Source organism: Colossoma macropomum, unplaced genomic scaffold (genome assembly GCF_904425465.1).
Source record: "Colossoma macropomum unplaced genomic scaffold, Colossoma_macropomum, whole genome shotgun sequence".
Taxonomy (NCBI): Eukaryota; Metazoa; Chordata; class Actinopteri; order Characiformes; family Serrasalmidae; genus Colossoma; species Colossoma macropomum.
Window position 1 is genome coordinate 26,255,141 of NW_023494793.1, and position 20,624 is coordinate 26,275,764.

The window sequence follows — 20,624 nt, forward strand, 5'->3', positions numbered from 1 at the left end:
CGTTATGTTGCATATCTTAATGTTATGTAATGCTGTGCTTCTGACTGGTGCATGTCAGTTTACATGGGAGCTTCCAAGCTAGCTGGCTAGCTGGCTAACTGCTATACTAACAGCAATATAAGGCTGACTGAGTGATGCCTGATGAACTTCCACAGTGCACTGTAACTTAATTATAAAAATCATATTTGACACACATGGCGGCTGTTAGCTATATGTAGATTGTATAATGTGAGAAGCGCCACTGTATTTTCTTTGCCTTATGGCTTTAGACAGCTGATTTTATGTGCCTTTCAACCCGCATGAAAACATTTTAGTGGTTGTTTTGCCATGTGACCGTTTCAGGCAGCTACAGTGTATACCTAGTATTAGAGAAGTGATAAAGGGGAATTCCACCGATTTTTCAAACTTTCCGTATAATTCAGTGGTAGAGATATAAACATCATTCAGAATAGTTTGATGTCAAATGGTTAATTTGCAGAGAAACGTACGGACACAGATTTTTTTTTTTACAATGGTGGTGATGGGAACCAGGAGTCACGATGTCTGCACAACACAAATATAGCTATTTTATTTGCTATCCAAAGCGTCCAGTGAACCTACACGTACACGTATCCTTTTTATTTTTATGTAACGTTGATTATTGTAAAATAATGATCAATCTGAAATACTGCTGGGGACTGTTTCGCCGTAGGACGTCCTTCATGTATCTCTCCACCACGAATGGATTAAAATGATTTGGTTAAAATATGTTTTATACTAAAACCTTTAGCACAAAACCTCTGTAAAACAGTGTGTCAGACAACCGACAGTGCATTCATAACCGTTACATGTAACAGCTTTCTGGGAGGGAGCTTTTAGAGATGTTTAACTCCTCAGACGTCTGGTTCCTATCACCACCACTGTGAACAGTTCTGACTCAGTTTCACTAGAACAAAGCATTTCACATCAGACTACTCTGAATGATTGTGGTGACATATCGACCATTTGATTATGCAGAAATTTTAAAACATCCACTTTAAGTCAAACATAATTCAAAAGGCGTACACTCCTTAACCGCTTACCTTGCACTGCTCTCTGAAGTCCACCTTTCCTTAGAGGAACATTGTATAGGTGTGTAGTAACACGCTGTTGACTGTTGTCATGTACACTTTGTCAGCAAGAAATGCACCCATATAGAAATTATGGGTGATAATTACTTTATTGCAAATTTTTCATGTACATATCTGCCGATGCTGATACGTAAACATTAAGGCTGGCCTAAACAGCAGTTTACGTGCTTAAAATACTTGCTGCTATTTCTGAAGGAGCACACGAATACTTGTTCTCAAAATTAGCCTCAACACAATAATATGTTTCATAAATAACCACAGTTTTGGTGCTGCAGTTTATAATGTATTCAGTAAACGGCTGCAGTGTATTAATAACAGGCTGAAGCCTAGCTGCTCGCGTTGCTGTATGTTGGTATAGAAATACAGATCCAGCTTTTATGGGTCATGCAGATGGTAAGGGTATAATATATTACAATTATTGTTTTATTTATAAAACTGTTTATACTATTAGTTTGTTTTAGTTAGTTGCTTTTATTTGTTTTATCAGCTCATTTTATTTGGCTAGTTGACTGTTTTATAACCATAGAAAGCGGCAGTGAGTGTAAGAGTGGAGGATTGAGGAGATTTTTGGAGCTGCAGGCTTGTCTGAAAGCAAAGAGAACAATACTAAAAGACTGTTTTAAAACTGTTCTCCTGGACCCGGTACTGACCACCGAAACTGTGATCACTCACACTTTGTGGAGTGCCGCACTTGGTTCGTGGTTCAAAGGGCCACTGCGTGGAGTGAAGTCCACCCCTGTGCCAGAAACCTCTGCCTGGCTTCTGAAATAGAGAATTGAATGCCAATGTAATGAACGAATACTGGGGTATTCAGGTTGTTTTAGCCAGCCCTAAAGACTTTAATATATTTGCAGATGTTTAAACTGGGACCACAGCTACCTGGAATACAGAGAAATCTAACAGTTCTTTCTGTAGGATTACAGATGCAGCAAAATTAATAACATGCTGGTATTTTAGTATCGTAACCTACGGACATTCTGCTCTGCAGAGCACAATATGAACATATTGGTCTAAAATATCTGTCAAATCTAAACCCGTGTTGGCTTCCAATATTTTTTACGCAGTTATCTGCTGGTAACAATGTAATTCTGATATGATTGTGCGTCCATCTCTATTGTCAGCTGTCCTCTGCTCCATTCACCATTGGCCAGGTTTTGACCACAGTGCTGCTGTTGACCAGATATTATTTGAGTGATTGATGAAGGGCTACATTACAACACAAATTGTTAATGGCAACAGATGAGTTGAGTTTCTAATGCCACATGAGAAGGTCATGTCTACACTGCAGGTTTTTCCTATGAAGTAGCCACTGAGTGGAAGGTAGCATCTCTTTAATTGTGTACTTACTGAACAGAGAGATTTGGTTGAGGGAAGTATGAATTAATGAAACTACGAATGCAAGCATGTATTAAACGCAGATTGGTACATGGTTCTATGGTCCAGCTGTTCTTTATTTTTGTTGCAGAGACCGCAGATAGCGGCACACTGCTGCCAGCATGTCCGGCACAGCTACGGTGCTGCAGCAGTTTGTGAGTGGCCTCAAGAGTCGGAATGAGGACACAAGGGCCAAAGCTGCTAAAGACCTCCAGCATTACGTCACCACAGAACTGAGAGAGGTACGCACTAACACCATCTAGTATTTGATAAGTTATTAATTAACAAAAATTCTCAAAAATCTCTCAAAAATTGACTACACTACACTTCACTTCGTTCTTAGCAAGAATGGTTCTGTGTAGTACTGAGAAATATTTTTTTGACTCAAAAAAAAAAACACTACCTAAACTAAAGCGCCCCTGAAAGGTGTAGTATTTAGTGGGGACCAAATGATTAAAGTCTCATTTGGCTCCAATTAGATTTGATTCACTTTGGAACTAGTTAACTTGAGCACCCCTCATCTGTATTGCTTTCTTCACAGCTGAGCCAAGATGAAGCCACCACTTTCTATGATGAGCTGAACCACCACATTTTTGAGTTGGTCTCCAGCTCAGATGTGAATGAGAAAAAAGGCGGTATTCTTGCCATAGGTAAGTTGATGATGCTTATACTGAATCCTTTAAATTGTTCAAGCAGAATGAATTCATTGCTCTGAGCTGACTGACATCATGTAGGCTGAAATTATTAGGAATATCTATATACAGCTGTATGGAAAGTTTATGGGCCTGGTCCAATTACATGTTGGGTTGATTTTGTAAAGGAAAAAGAGTTAACAGATCATCTACAGAGAACAGACTTTTGCGTATTTTAAACAAGACAAAGCAAGTTTATTTAATAGCACATATCAAGCACAAAGGCAGCTCAATGTGCTGTACATAAATAATAGCAAAAAGAAAGAAACAAGTTGAAGAGTGAAAAACAATGAAAATACAAAGTAAAATATGAAGTGCCATAACTTAAAGAATTAAAAGATGGTACAACATAAATAAAAGCACAAATCAAATGCAAGAAAGGAAATTAAAGAAGAAGGGTGAATGGAGTGAATTTAGCATTTTAGAAAAAATGTGATTATAAAACACATATAAAATGTAGCCTGTGCAAAAGTTCTGGCACAATTTGTGTTTTATTTTTTCCCAATGTTTTGAACTCAGCAAATAAATAGAAATAGTGCACTACAATTAGCACAAAAATGTCATTTTTAAGCCGAGGACGTGTTAACTTATTTTCTGTTGGAAATCAACAAAACATGTAATTTGGCTGGGGCTGTATTTGGTGTCACAACTCGATTAAAAGCAAAATACATTTAAATTGACTCCTGGACATTACATTTATATTTTGTCTGTGATTAAAGTCAGAACCCTTTCATAAGTTTGATGTGTGTGGATTTATAGAGGCTTAAAAATAATCCATTGTTTTAGGTTTAGCATATTTATTCATTGAATTTCTGTTGAGATTTTGTCCTAAAAAGTGAAACCTCGTTACCTTGAGGCCAAAAAAGGGTTGTGATGTCATAAAGGATAAACAATAAATGTATCTCTGTATTTCTCTCATACTGTCTGACAAAAAATTTTAACAGCGCTTTGTTAGTTCTACACAAGATTAACACAGTTTTATTTTATCAAGAAGCAGCAGATCCTCAAGTAATTCTGATTGAAGTGAACTCAGTCGAGTACGTGATGACGATGCACCGATGCCTGATGATGAAACGTACATTTCAAATCAGTTTTTATCCTGTCATAATTATTGTTAATGCTCATTTCTCTTCAGTGAGCTTGATTGGCGTGGAAGGAGGCAATGCCACCAGGATCAGCCGCTTTGCCAACTACCTGCGCAACCTGCTGCCCTCCAGTGACCCTGTGGTCATGGAAATGGCCTCCAAGGCCATGGGGCACCTGTCCATGGCAGGGGACACATTCACCGCTGAGTACGTAGAGTTTGAGGTTAAGAGGGCACTGGAGTGGCTCGGAGCGGACAGGAACGAGGGCCGTCGCCATGCAGCGGTAGGATGTAGATCTTGCTCTGATTCTCATTCATATATTCTGCCTGTCAAAAGTTTAGGGACACCTTGCCTTCTTTTGTCCCAAACTTTGGACAAAAATTTAATGAACCAATGCTATTTTCAAAGTGATAATGAAGAATTATAGCTCAGCTTATGAATAAGACATTTGTGTTGGTGAAGTGTATTTCAATCAAGTCTTGTCACTCTTGCCTTCCGGTCTGCAGGTGCTGGTATTGCGAGAACTGGCCGTCAGTGCGCCCACCTTCTTCTTCCAGCAGGTACAGCCGTTCTTTGATAACATCTTCTACGCGGTGTGGGACTCAAAGCAGGCCATCCGTGAGGGAGCTGTTTCTGCCCTCCGAGCCTGCTTGATCCTCACCACCCAGAGAGAGACCAAAGAGATGCAGAAGCCTCAGTGGTACAAGGTGAGCTCTTAACACCTCACGCTTAATTGGAAAGAAGGAATGTTTAGCTGTAGTTGTGTTGGGGAAAGCTATGCGTGGAGGATGAAAAATGGTGAAACATTTTGTTAAAACAGTTTAACTTTTTTAGGAATGCATTATTAGGGCGGCATAGTAGATTTATTTGAAGCTCTAATTATGCCACGTACAGACGCATAAAGGAATACTTCTGTGTTTTTAATAGACCTCTAAAGTCATGTTGTTATTATGTTGTAGACGTCATGCTCATATTGGGAACTAAGCAACGTTTTCTCTATGGGAAAAACTCCTGGTGTTTACAAAAATTTGACAAAACAAAATCTGTGCGTAGATTGTTATCCCAAATGTCACTGGATCCTCTGAATTACATAGTCATTAAAGAGTCATGCAAGCTAACACTGCTTCGACTTGATGTCCTAAGTATGGCAACCTTAACAAAATACCCCAGGCCAGTCATGTAGTTGGATATATAACCACATATATGCCATATACTGATTTTTCTACGGGGCTGTTTCTACGGACAGACTACGGCTTCAAAACAAAACCAAAATATTTGGAAGCAGATATAAACAAACACCATTGTCAGGATTAAATAAGGGTTATAAACAATTACATTCTCAAGTATAACAATTTATTTTGCCATTTTTATGGTGTTTCCATCCAAAAAGCAGATGGAAGGTTATGTGTTGACCTTGTGTGCTAGGCTGGAGCAAATTCATTGTAGACCCACTTTTCTTCTCAGGACTACATCATTGCCCCACATAAACCAGCAAGCTTTGTCTAGTGTGGTAATTAAGTTAATTTGGCAGAAGTGGACTGCAATAGCTTTGAATAGCTACTGTTTTAAACATTATAATATTGAAGTTTAGTATCAGACTTACCTTCATGTGACATCATTTCAGTGTGCAAGAGTATTAGCTTGCTTGTAGCGTGTACATGGCATTATTCGTATTTCAGCTATCAAGTTCAGAGAATCTGTGACATTCAGAGGGAACATAACAAAACATGTCTTTTCTGGAACATTTTTGTTAATCACAGAGTATGATTGAAGCAAAGCATCAATTTTTTTGCCATAAAGAAAAACTGCTCAGGCCTGAAGTTCACACTATTGGTATTGCACCGACTATAGAATGACGCACAACTATCGGAGGTCTGTTCTTTCCAATGGAAAAATAAACAGATTTATAGCTTAATTTACTAACTCCCTTGTCTGAGGAATTCATGGAAGAGTTTTACAGAAATGTGTTTCACATAAATACTGGCGGAATTCAGCACCTGCCTATTGCTTTCTATTATAAGTGTGCTTTGAGTAAACAGGTTTTCTGTTCTTTTCTGAGATCAAAATTATTGTAAACAATAATGGACAGCATGCTAGATTATTCTTAAAACTGTGGCAAAGGACTTTGTAAATGAGGTTTACTTTTGATACTCAAGTGTCTGTTTGCTTTTTGTATTTCTGAATTAGAGTAAGATCGTAGGCTGGTGAACTAATCATGCTAAATTTACTATGTACACTTTTTTTTTACTTGATCATTTGATTACTTTAATATCATTTTGAATTTCTATCTGCAGCAAACATTTGAAGAGGCAGAGAAGGGTTTTGATGAGACTCTGGCCAAAGAGAAAGGCATGAACAAGGACGACAGGGTCCACGGAGCTCTGCTGATTCTGAACGAGCTGGTCCGCATCAGCAGCATGGAGGGAGAGGTATGCCGCTTTCTAATCCTCCCCACTTATACAAGTAAATGGATGCCATTTTTGTTTCAGCAGCAAGTCAATCACATTAGAATCGGAATAACTTTATTGGCCAGGTACACATGCATATGCAAGGAAAGAGTAAAGAGCCTCTGTGTCGAGAATACATACGGTAAACAAAGCATGACGCAGGCTAGCATGTATGGTTGTGGGTATTTGGTTGTTTTGGGTTGATTGAACGCCTCTACAGACAATTCATGTTTATTATCATTGAGTTGAATCTGCACTCTTCAGAGTTGTTGACATCACTAGGAATTCAGACAGCAAATAAACTTGTTTTTTCTATATAATGATAAATCATTATATGCTGTTTACTGAGTAATTTTATTTAGAGTTTTCTATTTTCTTTCTTTCTTTTTTGGTCATTTTCCTTCTGTCTTGCATTTATTGTCCTGGCATATTTCCTATCCTCTATATGTCATCTACTCTCCCTTTCTCTCTTAATGATTCTCTCTTCTTCAGCGTATGCGGGAGGAGATGGATGAGATCACGCAGCAGCAGCTGGTCCATGACAAGTACTGCAAGGAGCTTATGGGCTTTGGCACCAAACCGCGGCACATCACACCTTTCACCAGCTTCCAGTCAGTGCAGCCACCACAATCCAATGCTCTGCTGGGGCTTCTGGGCTACAGCAGCCCGCAGGGTTTCCTCAGCTTCGGTGCCGTGCCTGCGCCTTCTAAGAGCACGCTGGTGGAGAGCCGCTACTGCCGCGAACTGATGGAGGAACGCTTCGACCAGGTGAGATCATCCTTACTCGCACCTTCTATCCAGTTGTCTTGAGGAGACAGGCAAAAAACAAAAACTATACACTTTCAACTTAGTTTAAATGTAGATTGGTGAGATTTAAGCTTCTGTTTCTTGCTAGCTATATTCGCTTATGCTCAAAGAGGGACACAGTGTCACACAAGGGTGTAGCCAAAGGAAAGAAATGACAATGGCTATTAAACAGCTTTTGGAAATATGAAAAAATGGAATAATATAATCTCACCACAAGAATTTCAGCTTGGTTTAAATAGTTGGTCTGAAACAGGTAAAGAACCAGTTCTTTTCCTAGTGATATAGTAGAGTATATTAATACTTGGTAAATAGGTCCAACTGTGGTCAGTTACTGGGTTTGATATTGACAAGTCGTTGATTATTGATGCATTTATGATGCTTTGGGTACAACTAAGATTTTTAGAACTGAGGCAACCAAAATGTTTGTCAATATTTATTCTGTCACTGTTATTAATGCTGATACATTTATTTATGGTAGCATTTATTATATCAGTAAAACGATTTTTGTCATGGTTAATTGCAAAATAATTATTCTAAAAATCAGTTATTGTTGTGGTTGGTATAGGCTGAGATATCCAATCCTACCCAGAAATAGGTTGGTGTCAATATCTACTGAATATCAGGTGTCATACAATGTCTATTAAATATTAGGATTCAGGATTCTTTCGTGTTCATTTGAATTACAAGTACTATGTAAAGACAAGCTACGTTCCAAACATGTTTTTCTTTCATCAGGTTTGCCGCTGGGTGCTGAAATACAGGACTACTAAAAACCCTCTCATCCAAATGACCATTCTCAACCTACTCCCACGCCTCGCTGCCTTCCAGCCACACACCTTCACTGGTAATCTCTCTTATTTAAACTTCTTTTAATGTTAAATTGTTCAGTTCTAATTGCCGTAGTAAGATCGTTTACTGTCTTTTATTGTTTCTGTTGGTGCTTTTGCTTTTGTGTCCCACAGTGTAAAATCCTTCTGATTACAATGTATTGCATATATTTAGGCCAAGTCTTTGTTTACAGTCTACAGTGAGTGAACAGCCTTTAGAATGCTGAATTTGGATTACAAAGCACTGTTTGTTTTCAGATCAGTATTTGTCAGACACGATGGGCCACCTGCTGGGCTGCCTGAAGAAGGAGAAAGAGCGCACCGCTGCGTTCCAGGCTCTGGGGCTGTTGGTGGTGGCTGTAAGGACTGAAATTCAGCCATACCTCACCAAGATCCTGGAGATCATAAAAGCAGCACTGCCACCCAAGGATTTTGCACACAAGTAAAGAATTACAACTCCCAATAAAAAACCCAGCTTCCATGAAGACTTTTACTTATGCACATTACTTTTTTTATTAATTATAACTATAAGCAGAGTGAAAATACCAGGTAGTAGTTTGCAGAAGGTTGTGATCATAGATATAAAGTTTTCCTTTGTGCTGTTTGGCAGTACTTGATGCACATCTGTACTTTCAATAGTAATTTTACTGTTTGAATCTCTCTGTCTTTGTAACTCAGGAGACAGAAGACCATGCAGGTAGATGCCACAGTCTTCACCTGTATCAGCATGCTGTCTAGAGCCATGGGACCCAGCATTCAACAAGATATCAAGGAGCTCCTGGAGCCAATGTTAGCTGTTGGGCTTAGGTAATAATCAAAGCACCTCAGTTATTTGCTTTTCCTTCTATGCCACGGTGTCTATTCATTTTGTCTGAGCTTACTTTTAATTTAGGATAATATATTTAAACCAGATTGAATTAAAAGTCATAATAATACTTTCATATGTTCATCATGTCATGATGTAGGCTAAAGCGTGCAGGCTAAGCTCTGTTTCTTTATATAAATACATCCCAATTGTATGTGACATAGTACCTCTCATGCTGATTCTGACCGTTCTCTCTTGGTCTCTACACCAGCCCTGCATTGACAGCTGTGCTATACGACCTGAGTCGGCAGATCCCTCAGCTGAAGAAGGACATCCAGGACGGGCTGCTGAAGATGCTGTCGCTGGTGCTAATGCACAAACCACTGCGGCATCCAGGCATGCCCAAAGGCTTAGCCCACCAGCTGGCTTCACCCAGCCTCACTAACATCCCTGAGGCCAGTGATGTGGGCAGCATCACACTGGCCCTACGCACCCTGGGCAGCTTTGAGTTTGAGGGTACCTCAGGCTTTTGTTTGCCTTTTTTCTTTGTGGGATTTCTGTGGGAGACATAAGTGTGTCTGTATTTCGTAGAGGGGGCGTTCTGGTTCAGAATCATAGTTTTGTTTTAGCAGTGAAGTTTTAATGAAGCAGCAGTAGTGTCAGTATTACACTGTTGAAATCAAAATCTCTGCACGACTCAATAGTTGAGGTGTAAACAAAGTCATTCTCTGTGGTTTGATGTGAAATGCTCCATTCTGGAGAAACTTAACTCTGATTTCTGTGCAGTGAAGGTGAGTGGAACCAGGGGTCGCTATGTCTACAGAGCGAATATAGCCATTTTATTTTCTGTCCAAAATGTCTAGTGAACCTTCATGTGTATTCTGAGCTTTTATATATTTAGTAAAATAGTGGTAAATCTGGAAGATTTGTTAAGTTTTCAGTTGTCTAATTTCTATCACACCAATATGACCAATTTTGATTTTGCATCAAACCACTGAATGACTTTGTTTACATCTTAACCGTTAAATTGTGCACAAATGTTGAAAAATGGGTCAAATTATCCTTTATGTCTGTGTTTTGCAACTATATGTGCTCAGTCACATTTAAATTTTTAAATGATTTTTAAAAAATGTTTTCAATATTGGACTGAAATATGGATTTGTATTAAATAGGGGTACTTTGGTCATGTGCTAAACACAAAAGTGATGTTTATCATGTATTTAAGACTTTCTTGGACAATTAACCTGTCGCTTGACTAAGATAATATTTTGAAGGGTGCTGTTTTCAGCCTGAATTGACTGTTGATCCCTTAACATTTTTCCCTAGGCCATTCCTTAACACAGTTTGTGCGTCACTGTGCCGACCATTTCCTGAACAGCGAGCATAAGGAGATCCGCATGGAAGCGGCACGCACCTGCTCGCGCTTGCTCACGCCCTCCATCCACTTGATCAGTGGGCATGGCCATGTGGTCAGCCAGACTGCAGTGCAGGTGGTGGCTGACGTCCTCAGCAAACTGCTGGTAGTAGGCATCACTGATCCAGGTGAGGAAGGCATTTCTATTTTAAGTAATAAATAGTAGTATTACAGTAGTTGTGTCATGTTGTGTCAGAATTATACTTCAGTTGGGGCCTTGCTGGAGCCTGGAGAGTTGCTTTTTTTAAACTTGCACGTTATTCTTTTCTTATCTTGTACTTCACTTTGAAGTGTACTTTATGTATATGTGTTATATTTCCAGATCCTGATATCCGTTACTGTGTGCTGGCCTCTTTGGACGAGCGCTTTGATGCCCACCTGGCCCAGGCTGAGAACCTGCAGGCACTGTTTGTGGCATTAAACGATGAGGTGTTTGAGATCCGAGAACTGGCCATCTGCACTATTGGCCGTCTCAGCAGCATGAACCCAGCCTTCGTGATGCCCTTCCTGCGTAAGATGCTCATACAGGTAAGATGAGAAAGTGTGAGAGGGGGGTTGAAGAGGGTGTAATTTTATGAGTGGACAGCAGATGTCGTAATTGTGTTACTGATTTTGTTCCAGCACAAAGTCTGTGAAAGCATCTGTTCTGCTGCTTTTTGCCATTGCTGCCCCAGGCTGGCCTAATAGATATACCTAATGGATATTCCTGTAAGGCAGCTTTGGTCCTGGAGTACCTCTGCCCTACATATTTTAGTGTTTTTCCCTGCTTTGCACATCTGATTCAACTAATCATCTTATTAACAAACTCTTCCTGGGTTAAAGTGGGTATGACAGAAAAGGGGAAAACACTAAAATGTGCAGGACAGGAGACCAAGATTAAGAATCACAGCTGTAAGGTGTTATCCTGGACAGATCAAGGCTAAGTGCGTCTAACCTTCTGAATAAAAAATGATTACGTCTGGAAGTGTAATAACTATGAACATGTAAGTAAATACGGCAACATTGTCAATACATATAGAATAGAAGATTCAGTGATCTCTAAAACAGGAATAATGTATTTAAAATGGATTATATGTTTCTTCCTTGCCCTCCTCTAGATCCTGACTGAACTAGAGCACAGTGGCGTAGGCCGGAACAAGGAGCAGAGCGCCCGCATGCTGGGCCACTTGGTGTCCAATGCCCCCAGGCTCATTAGACCTTACATGGAGCCCATTCTAAAGGTACAGACATTCTTTTGGCTTTCGGTTTCATGCAGGGCACAGCTGACATGAAGCTTTTGAGACCACTACAGGTTTCAAGGAGCTAGAATGTCTGTTAATCAGTAATTTTGGTCAATTCTATTTAATGTAGTTAAAAATTAAATAGACTAATAGTCTTAATAATTGTAATTAAACATTGCAATATTGACTTATATGACTGATATAACTGTCAGTTGTCTTGAGCTAAAAAGTTGAATTTGGATAATTATACATGTAAAATGATGCATTTTAAGAAAGCTTACCTACTTTCTTTTACAGTGGTGGGGGTAGGAACCAGAAACTTTCGTAAAACAATGCCTCATAGGTCAGGCAGCATATTTGTAACTATTGCTTGTATTAGCATTCTGTGGTGTAGCTTTAAGAGTCATTAAACTCTTCAGATGTCTGTTTTCTATCACCAGCACTGTGAATAATTCTGACATGATAACTTTCTCTCGAATGGAGGATTTCAAATTAGACCGCTCTTGATTACTTTGTTTAAATTTCACCCATTTCATTATACAGATATTAAAAAAAAATGGTGTTCCATTCAACCATGAGGGTGTTTTGTGTTCACATTACCTGTTTTGTATTCATGTGATGAAATGAGCAAGTGGTGGGTTGTATATAAGCTAATATGTAGGTTAATATATGAGTCAGGTTTTAGTTTTTGTGTTCTGTCAGGCTTGTCTAAAGCATTCTTGAGAATTAACGTCTTCTTTCTGCTTAGAAAGTCTATAGTCGCTTACAGTTTTGCTTGTTCATTTACAATGTACTTAGTGTAAAAAGTGCTATATGTTCTGCTTAAGTAGCCTATGTCAGAGCATAAATTACCTTATAAATGTCAGATTATACTGTTCCACCCTCCACTTCCCTACTGTTAAATGACTTGCAGTTTCCTTTTCCTAACCCAAAGCCTTTGCCTTTGCTCTTTCTCCAGGCTCTCATTCTGAAGCTGAAAGATCCAGACCCAAACCCTGGAGTAGTCATTAGCGTCCTAGCAACCATTGGAGAACTGGCCCAGGTAGGAGCACATCTCTCCTCATTGACCCTGTGACCTATTGTACTCTGTAAATAACTCTGTCTGCCATTCTACTTAGGTAACCTGGATATGGCAGGGTAGCGAGGGGGTCAGGAGTAAGTTCAGGGTAGCTGCACAGCGGAGAGGAAGCGCAGGTGATGCGAGAATAGATACAGGAAATGCACATTTGTCCAGCTGTCCAGTAGAGGTGAGAGGTCAGGTAGAGAGTTGATGCACACAAGTGAAGTGTAAGCTTTCGGAAATTGAAACAATAGAGTTGCTGGAAAGTGTAAGCAAATGAAGTAAAGGAAATGGTTAGTACTGTGTGCAAACCCACAAACACAGGGAGAGTAATGTGTCTAGAGAATAGATTTTGAGAGATATTTGGGTAAAATGTTGTCTTTTGTTTAAGAAATATGTCAAATCACATGTTTTTGGCCTAAAGAGAAAAATGGCTGAAAATTTAGATGGAAGAAAAAACTAAGATCGAATAGGTTGGTTACAATGTGTCAAAATCTCAAACTTTACAAAGGAATAGAGATTAAAAACAAATGCTGTTTGTTTTCTTTGCTCTCCTGCACCAAGGGTTTTTATTCTGGTACCAGAATTATAATGTTTAAGAATTATGCCAATCAGTTGCTTTCTTTTCTTTTGGATGCTTTTTTATTTTATTAAAATCTGCAATATGTTTCATTAGCTGTATTTGTGCATGTGGTGGCAGGTGAGTGGGCTGGAAATGAGAAAGTGGATGGATGAGCTTTTCCCCATCATCATGGACATGCTGCAGGATTCATCCTCACTGGCAAAAAGACAGGTGAGTTGAATTTAAACAAATGCACCAAAAATATAATTTTGCTAATTCTTCATAAGCTATGCAAAGTATAGCTTTCACATGTCTTGTGAAGTGGTTTTATTGCAGTAGAGTCCACAATTGTTTATTTTTCATATCCTGAAAGTGTCGCAGTCAAAAGACGCATTCATTAATTTTTCATTTAAAAGTTTTCAGTTTCCTCTGTGAAACTATTTTTACCCATAGGTCTACTTATTTCTCACCTCTGAAACTTTTCCCCACACTAAATTAAGCTGTGCTGCATGCTGTTTGTCATGGCATGGCACACACTTGTTATGCATGGCATACTGCTTTTCCCACCTCTCAATGGTAAAGTTCCTGTTGAGAAGGTTGGCCAGCTGAGGCTGAGCCGTATTTCACTGTTGCTCTCGGCCAACTTTAGGTCATGTGCTGTGAAACCTTAGTGTTTCGCACAGCTATTAGAAGGTATGGTCAACATTCCCCACCTTAACAGACACATTCCCTAAAGTTTTCACAGTTGGTCTTGTGTTGTCTTATCCTGTTAGATCCATCAGGGATGTCTTAAGGTCAGAATTGATTTAGGCGGCTTTTGGTTTTTTGAAAGGACAAGGAAGCCAAAGTAACTGAAAACCTCGCTTCTCAGCTGCCCTACTTTCTCCCTTTTTTTGTTGGAGGTTTTTTTAGTTGTGCGATTGTTGGTTCTGCACTGAGTTAGGACGTTATGGTGCTGACTGTCTAATTATGGGACATAGTACACCCCTTAAGCAAGTTCTGTTTTATCTTCTAGTTGTTTTTAGACGCTGTTTACAAAGTGCCATCTGGAGCCTGATCTAGCATGTTTGTTTTAAAATATGCATCAATTTTGCCTAGAGTAGGGGTGTCCAGTTTGGTCCTGGAGGACTGCACAACGTGGAGAACTCAAAATGTACTCTTTTTTTTTTTTGGCCTTGATAGTTCATGACACAGGTCAAATTAAGTGCGAATTTTTAGAGCTGGGCAAAAATGTAATATGGCGATACTATTTTTCGTGAAAGACGATATGTTATTATATTTTTTCTGACGTTCGATAAGTAAGTAAGTAAGTAAAGTTTATTTATATATCGCTTTTACAACCGGTGTTGTCACAAAAGCAGCTTTACAAGGAAATGAGCATTAAAAAGAAAAGAAATCCGGGTCCAAGCCCCCATGAGCAAGCCAGTGGCGACAGTGGCAAGGAAAAACTCCCTAGGGAAACAGGAAGAAACCTTGAGAGGAACCAAGACTCAGAAGGGGAACCCATCCTCCTCTGGTCGACACCGGATAGTAAAACATTGTTAGTGTAAAGTTAGTATAAAGTATTATAGTACAAAAAACAGGGTAAAAGGAGGAGCAAACAATTAATTTGAATAGTTTAGTTCATGCAGCAGCAGCAGCAGCATCAGTGGGGTCAGGTTGTGGGGGTGAGGTTTGCACGACAAGCAGTGGCACCCGATCAAGGCAGAAGAGGCAGCAGCATCAGACGCACAGGATGGGCAGCTGTTCAACTCGGCAAAGGAAAGAAAGGAAAAACAGAGTCAGTTCTACAGTGGGTGATTGATTAATTTGAATTAGTTTAAATGATTGGTTCAGGTGAATAATTTTGATTAGTTCATGTAGCAACAGCAGTAGTATCAGTGGGGTCAGGTTGTAAGGGTGAGGTTTGTACGGCGTTGTACAGCAGGAGGCTCAATGTTGGTAAGCCAGTCCAGAGGGCTGGCGAGCAGTGGCACCCGATCGAGGCAGAAAAGGCAGCAGCATCAGAACGCACAGGATGGGCAGCTGTTCAACTCGGCGAAGAAAAGAAAGGAAAACACACAAGAGAGGAAAACACAAAGAGAGTCAGTTCTGTAATGGGTGACCGATCACAAAGAGACTCTGGCAGGTATAGAACTGGCAGGGAAAACTAATTAACAAAGGCTTGACTATACAAGTACGTTTTTCACCTAGACTTAAACACTGAGGCTGTGTCTGAGTCCCGACCATTAACAGGAAGACAATTCCAAAGCCGGGGGGCTTTGTATGAGAAAGCTCTCCCCCCTGACGTAACTTTATTAATTCTAGGTACTAATAGTAAGCCAGCACCTTGTGATCTAAACAATAAGTTGGAGTAGACAAAGTACTCACACATTTTAAAAATACCGTATGAATATAATGATTTTTGTTCTGTATTTTACATCCTGTGCTGCACAAATTCAAGACTAATTGTGCTCTCTTTGTAATCAAACATGCAGTAACGCAATGTTAAGTACAGAGGATATCCACAATATACTCAGAAAGCATGTTGTGAAGTGATATAGCACGATAACGATAATTATTGTCCATTATCAAAATGTAATGACTTTTGCCTCTAAAACGTCTTCTGATTTTTGATTATGTCACTGGGCACCAGCATGTGGGGAAAATAATATTAACCAATGATTTAATGTTTTACTACCCTTTCCTATTATTGAGCAAAGATGCTCAGCTAGCTTAGAGACCCTGCCTGTTGGTACCATGTTTTAGTCTTACAGAAGGAAAGTGCATTATGAGTTCCCAGTCGCGTTTAAGGGAAACTTTCCCCCACAAATAATGAGATGGCAAGCAGTGAATGAAAAGTCCCGGGGGCAAGCTAGGTTGTTATGATGGAGGCCAGTGGGCAGGTGCTCAACACCTTCAAGTCAACAGGTTTTCTGTTTTTTCTAAGTACAGGGAAACGTTAAAATTATCATCTGTCATCATCTGTACACTATAGTTGTTACAGATAAAGATTAGGTTGAAAAGTGTTCATTTAAAATTGATCTCCACTTTGGGTAGGATATGCTGGGCTGCCAAAGACTTCGAAATGCCACAGTAACATTGTTTCATTTTCAGTATGTGGATAGTGTGACACACTGTGAACTGATATATTTTAGATGTATTATTTTATGGTGTTTTGAATACGCCACTCTTTGTGGGTCACTTCCTACACAAACCTACAGTGTAAATTTATAAAAAAAAAATAAAAAGTGCACCTTTTCCAGTGTCTTCAGCATGATGCTCTTGTGATCATTTTGTATAAAGATCAATTTCCATCCACTGTGACATGTCATGTAATGTGTAGTCCACATTCTGTATTTGATTGGCTTTGGCTATCGAGCCACAGCCGATACACAGTATTTGATTTGGAGACTTGAAAGTCGAGGTGGGCACGTCCATGCCCAGAGCTGGAAAACGAGCACACAGATTAGCATTGGTTAGATTGTGTCAGTCAGTCAGAGTTTTTGAATTAGGGAGATTCATGGTGGGAGTGTCTTTGGGAAAGAGAGGAAAGAGAAAAGCAAGAAACACAACACAAAAACAGAAGATATAAAATATGGCTAAGAGGATGTTTTCTACAAACAAGGCTCTAGAATTGCTTTTCCAGTATGGAACGATGCACAGTGTGACAACGCTTCAGATCCTTTATCTTGTTATTCATATCATGTGACTGATTTTGGCATCATGATACAGATGTTACAATGTTAAACTGACCTCTTTCTTGTGTGGGGTTTGCAAAGTTGAATTCCATAAGAGGAAGCACAAATCTGATTTCAGATCAAGAGTAGCTTTAATTAACACGCCTGTTGTTTTGTCATCCACCAGGTGGCGCTGTGGACTCTGGGCCAGCAGGTGGCTAGCACCGGCTATGTGGTGGAGCCCTACAGGAAGTACCCCTCTCTGCTGGAGGTGCTGCTCAACTTCCTGAAAACAGAGCAGAACCAGGGCATCAGGAGAGAGGTGCCTTTGTCTTTTCACCTCTTAATGTCAGTCTGACATGTGAGACTTTTGTTTGAGGGTTTGGTGTGAACCTATGTTTGAAGACAAAATACAATTGAACCAAAATGAACTGAATGCATAGGCAATGCTTACTGCTGTGCTAATAAGAAATGGTAGTTCATTAATACTGAGTTTTGGCCTGCCTGGCTAAATATATGTAAGTTACATAGTAATGCAGGTCCTCGATTTCCTATACGGATCCTTATTGTTGTATATGAATAGCTTGGTCAGAGGCTACATTTAGATATGGTGTACAGTCTGAGTTCTAGATATTGAGAATTCATTCAAGGGAAAGTTGGGGTAGCCAACAGATGTTGGTGACACTAACACAGGTTACTATTATTATGCTCTGTTTCGAAATGCCGTTTTCTTTCCCAGGCTATCCGTGTGCTGGGCCTCCTTGGTGCACTGGACCCTTATAAGCACAAGGTTAACATTGGCATGATTGACCAATCCCGCGACGCTTCTGCCGTCAGTCTCTCAGAGTCCAAGTCCAGCCAAGACTCGGGTAAGCACAGCCTTAGTTAAATTTGCTTGTAACAAAAGTGATTTTTAATAGAATATCCCAATTGATAGTGTCATTCAAGAAGTAGTGTCTTCTTTCACCAGCCTCTCCCTTGCCAAAGACTATAATTCTCTAAGCTTGTTTGCACCTGTCATCTTCCAGAAATAATCTGTCCCGACTCTTTCTACCAACCCCCATATTCAGTCGAAAGATTACGCAAGTAAACGTTGTGCATTGTGCCTCTTTACACTGCAGTTATTATAGAGTAGTGCCCATGAAATAGCATCACCTTCTCTTCCCCATGCCCAGTCGTGTAATAATATAATCCTGGTCCATTCATAAATATATGCCTTTAGGTCTATGTGCAGAGTAGATATTGTCTCCTCACCAGGTGCAGGAAACCACATCCAGGCAGTCAGCATGTCTCAACATCTCCTCATGAGTCACTGTAAAGCAGTATGTTGGAGACTCTTTGGTGTCCTTTACCAAGAGCTGGCAGTGGTTGCCGGGGCCGAAAATGCCCTATGCTGAGTCTGGTCCAGTGTTTGTACACACTTCAGGTTTATCAAAGATTTTCCATCATTTTTTATTAATTTTAACTACAAACCGGTTGACTCAAAACACACCATAGAAGCCAGTGAGCAGGTGCTCAACACCTACAAGTCAAGCAAATTATCCATTTTTCTGTTCTTCTTTTTTTAAATGTGTGACATCGCAATAATAGCAGAACCCTGTTTGGTGCTATATTGGACCATTTTCAAAAACGTTCTACATAGAACCATTTACAACACATTGTCCATCAATCTGAAGAACCATGCAAAGAACCATTTAAGCATGAAATACGGTTCTAAATAGAGCCATTGCCCTTACTAAACAACTCTTGAAGAACTCTTAAATGATTATTTTATGGTGGCTTTAATGCTCTTCTTTGGTATTTCAGCTTCCTCTTGGCATTTAACTCGCTCTTACCGGTGCACTCAGTTTACATGTGGCTACTTTAAGTGTGTTTTGACAGAGGGCAGTAACACTGGTATTGCAGATATGAAATGTGATTCTCAGGCTGTTTTCATTTCTTACTTCAAAATAGTTCCACACTACAGACGTTTATGTTGCTTGACAACTTTAGAACGTGCCTCACTGCTGCAATGTGTGATTGTAAATGTCCATAAATGTGCAAATGCTGTGGGGAAAATATCCTTAACAAAGGAATAGATTGGGCTTAATGCTGATTAGAGATGGCATGACGCCACTGATACGGATACTGACAGTACCATGCTCAAACTGCTTAGACTGCTCCAACAAACATTCAGTACCCTGCAGGACAGATTACAAACCAACAACATGACTTATATTTATAAAAAAGTAGACAAGAGTGCAAATACCTGCAAAAGTAGATGAAAATAAGTAAGACTGGTTCTAATAATTGGAATACCTGCGGATTTGTCTGTTACGTTGAAATTTGTATTTACTACTTGGAAGCCTTTTATGTAAGCCACAAAAACTGTAATCTAAACTGCTCAACTCGGCCTTCGAGTTGCCCTGACTGCTGCTCTCCATGATAGAAACTGTGAAAAAAAAACCTACTAAAACAAACTATAACTAAAACTTTGACAAATAAAACCATAATTTTAATTTTAAAACCATAATATTAATTTATATTTAGATATGTGACTCATCTAAATAAATAAGTGCTGTGTTTGAACGAGAGGGCTGCAGTCGTGGATTCTATCGTATCAGTGTACATTGCATATGCAGCTGGGCCTTAACCGGACTATTAATACCTTGTTACTGCGTACTGGATCTATTTTGAAGTGCAAACATGCTTAAATTATATTTTAATATTGAATGTAAATATTACTGTTTATAATGGTTTATGATTACTGTTTTAATTACTTTTTTAATTACTGTTTCTGAAGAACAACTAATCATGTACTTGTTTGGAATGAATATACAAAGCCTGTAAAATGCTCTTCAGGCCAGCCCTAAAAATAAAAGTGTAATTTTAATGTAATATTTAGCTAACTACTCATTAGCTCATTGTTCTCATGTTACCCTTAGACTGCATGTGGCTGCTGATGTTATTACGTGGCCTACTTTACTTGTGTTGTGCTATTTCAGGCTAGATTTGTTACAGAATTGGATAGAGGTGGGCAATATGATGATATTCTATTGTTGTCATGATAAATTTTGTAATCATGATAAATAGGGCGCTTTTCTTTGTATATCGAAAATGTCGTTTTTGATAGCTGGTTTTAAGTATGGCACCTGTGTGTCAAAATATTGTGATGTCTATCATGAAATGTCTTTAAATATAGTGATATTTTTGTCATATCATCCACTTGTAGATTTGAATCAGGTTTATTTTTGGATTCCTCCAATATCTGATCCGGCATATTCTGATTTTCTGCTGGAATCGGCCTGATCCTGATTCTAGGTTGTGTGCAGCTGTTTTGTCTAGACCTTTTTAAAAAACCATTGTGTCGTATGATTGTAGATTGGTGGAAAAAATTGCAGTAATGTCCTACTTTGGTGGAGTAAATTAAATTATGTGTTCAGTTCGTCAGCTGAGGATCATGACTTGGAGATTCCCCAGCCTGGGTGTCAGCAGACACCCGAAGAGATTGACCTGGGCAGCTCAGATCTCCAAATCCTTTGTTCTGCTTGGTTTCGGAGTCAGGAGAGGACTAATGGTTTTAG

At 39.4% G+C, this 20,624-nt stretch overlaps 1 protein-coding gene across 2 annotated transcripts in view; it reads left to right on the forward strand.

Annotated features, from left to right (window-relative positions):
* mtor (mechanistic target of rapamycin kinase) overlaps positions 1 to 20,624 on the forward strand; it is a 159,819-nt gene that overhangs the window by 340 nt on the left and 138,855 nt on the right. For both annotated transcript variants that reach the window (XM_036578979.1, XM_036578980.1), the window contains exons 2-18: positions 2,575 to 2,725; positions 3,025 to 3,133; positions 4,311 to 4,543; positions 4,767 to 4,967; positions 6,555 to 6,689; positions 7,200 to 7,475; positions 8,250 to 8,358; positions 8,600 to 8,783; positions 9,020 to 9,148; positions 9,418 to 9,662; positions 10,473 to 10,688; positions 10,883 to 11,088; positions 11,658 to 11,780; positions 12,739 to 12,822; positions 13,541 to 13,633; positions 17,249 to 17,383; positions 17,801 to 17,930. In XM_036578979.1, the coding sequence (XP_036434872.1) occupies positions 2,606 to 2,725; positions 3,025 to 3,133; positions 4,311 to 4,543; positions 4,767 to 4,967; positions 6,555 to 6,689; positions 7,200 to 7,475; positions 8,250 to 8,358; positions 8,600 to 8,783; positions 9,020 to 9,148; positions 9,418 to 9,662; positions 10,473 to 10,688; positions 10,883 to 11,088; positions 11,658 to 11,780; positions 12,739 to 12,822; positions 13,541 to 13,633; positions 17,249 to 17,383; positions 17,801 to 17,930 (2,728 nt within the window). In that variant the 5' untranslated portion in view covers positions 2,575 to 2,605. The remainder of the gene's footprint in view (positions 1 to 2,574; positions 2,726 to 3,024; positions 3,134 to 4,310; positions 4,544 to 4,766; positions 4,968 to 6,554; positions 6,690 to 7,199; positions 7,476 to 8,249; positions 8,359 to 8,599; positions 8,784 to 9,019; positions 9,149 to 9,417; positions 9,663 to 10,472; positions 10,689 to 10,882; positions 11,089 to 11,657; positions 11,781 to 12,738; positions 12,823 to 13,540; positions 13,634 to 17,248; positions 17,384 to 17,800; positions 17,931 to 20,624) is intronic.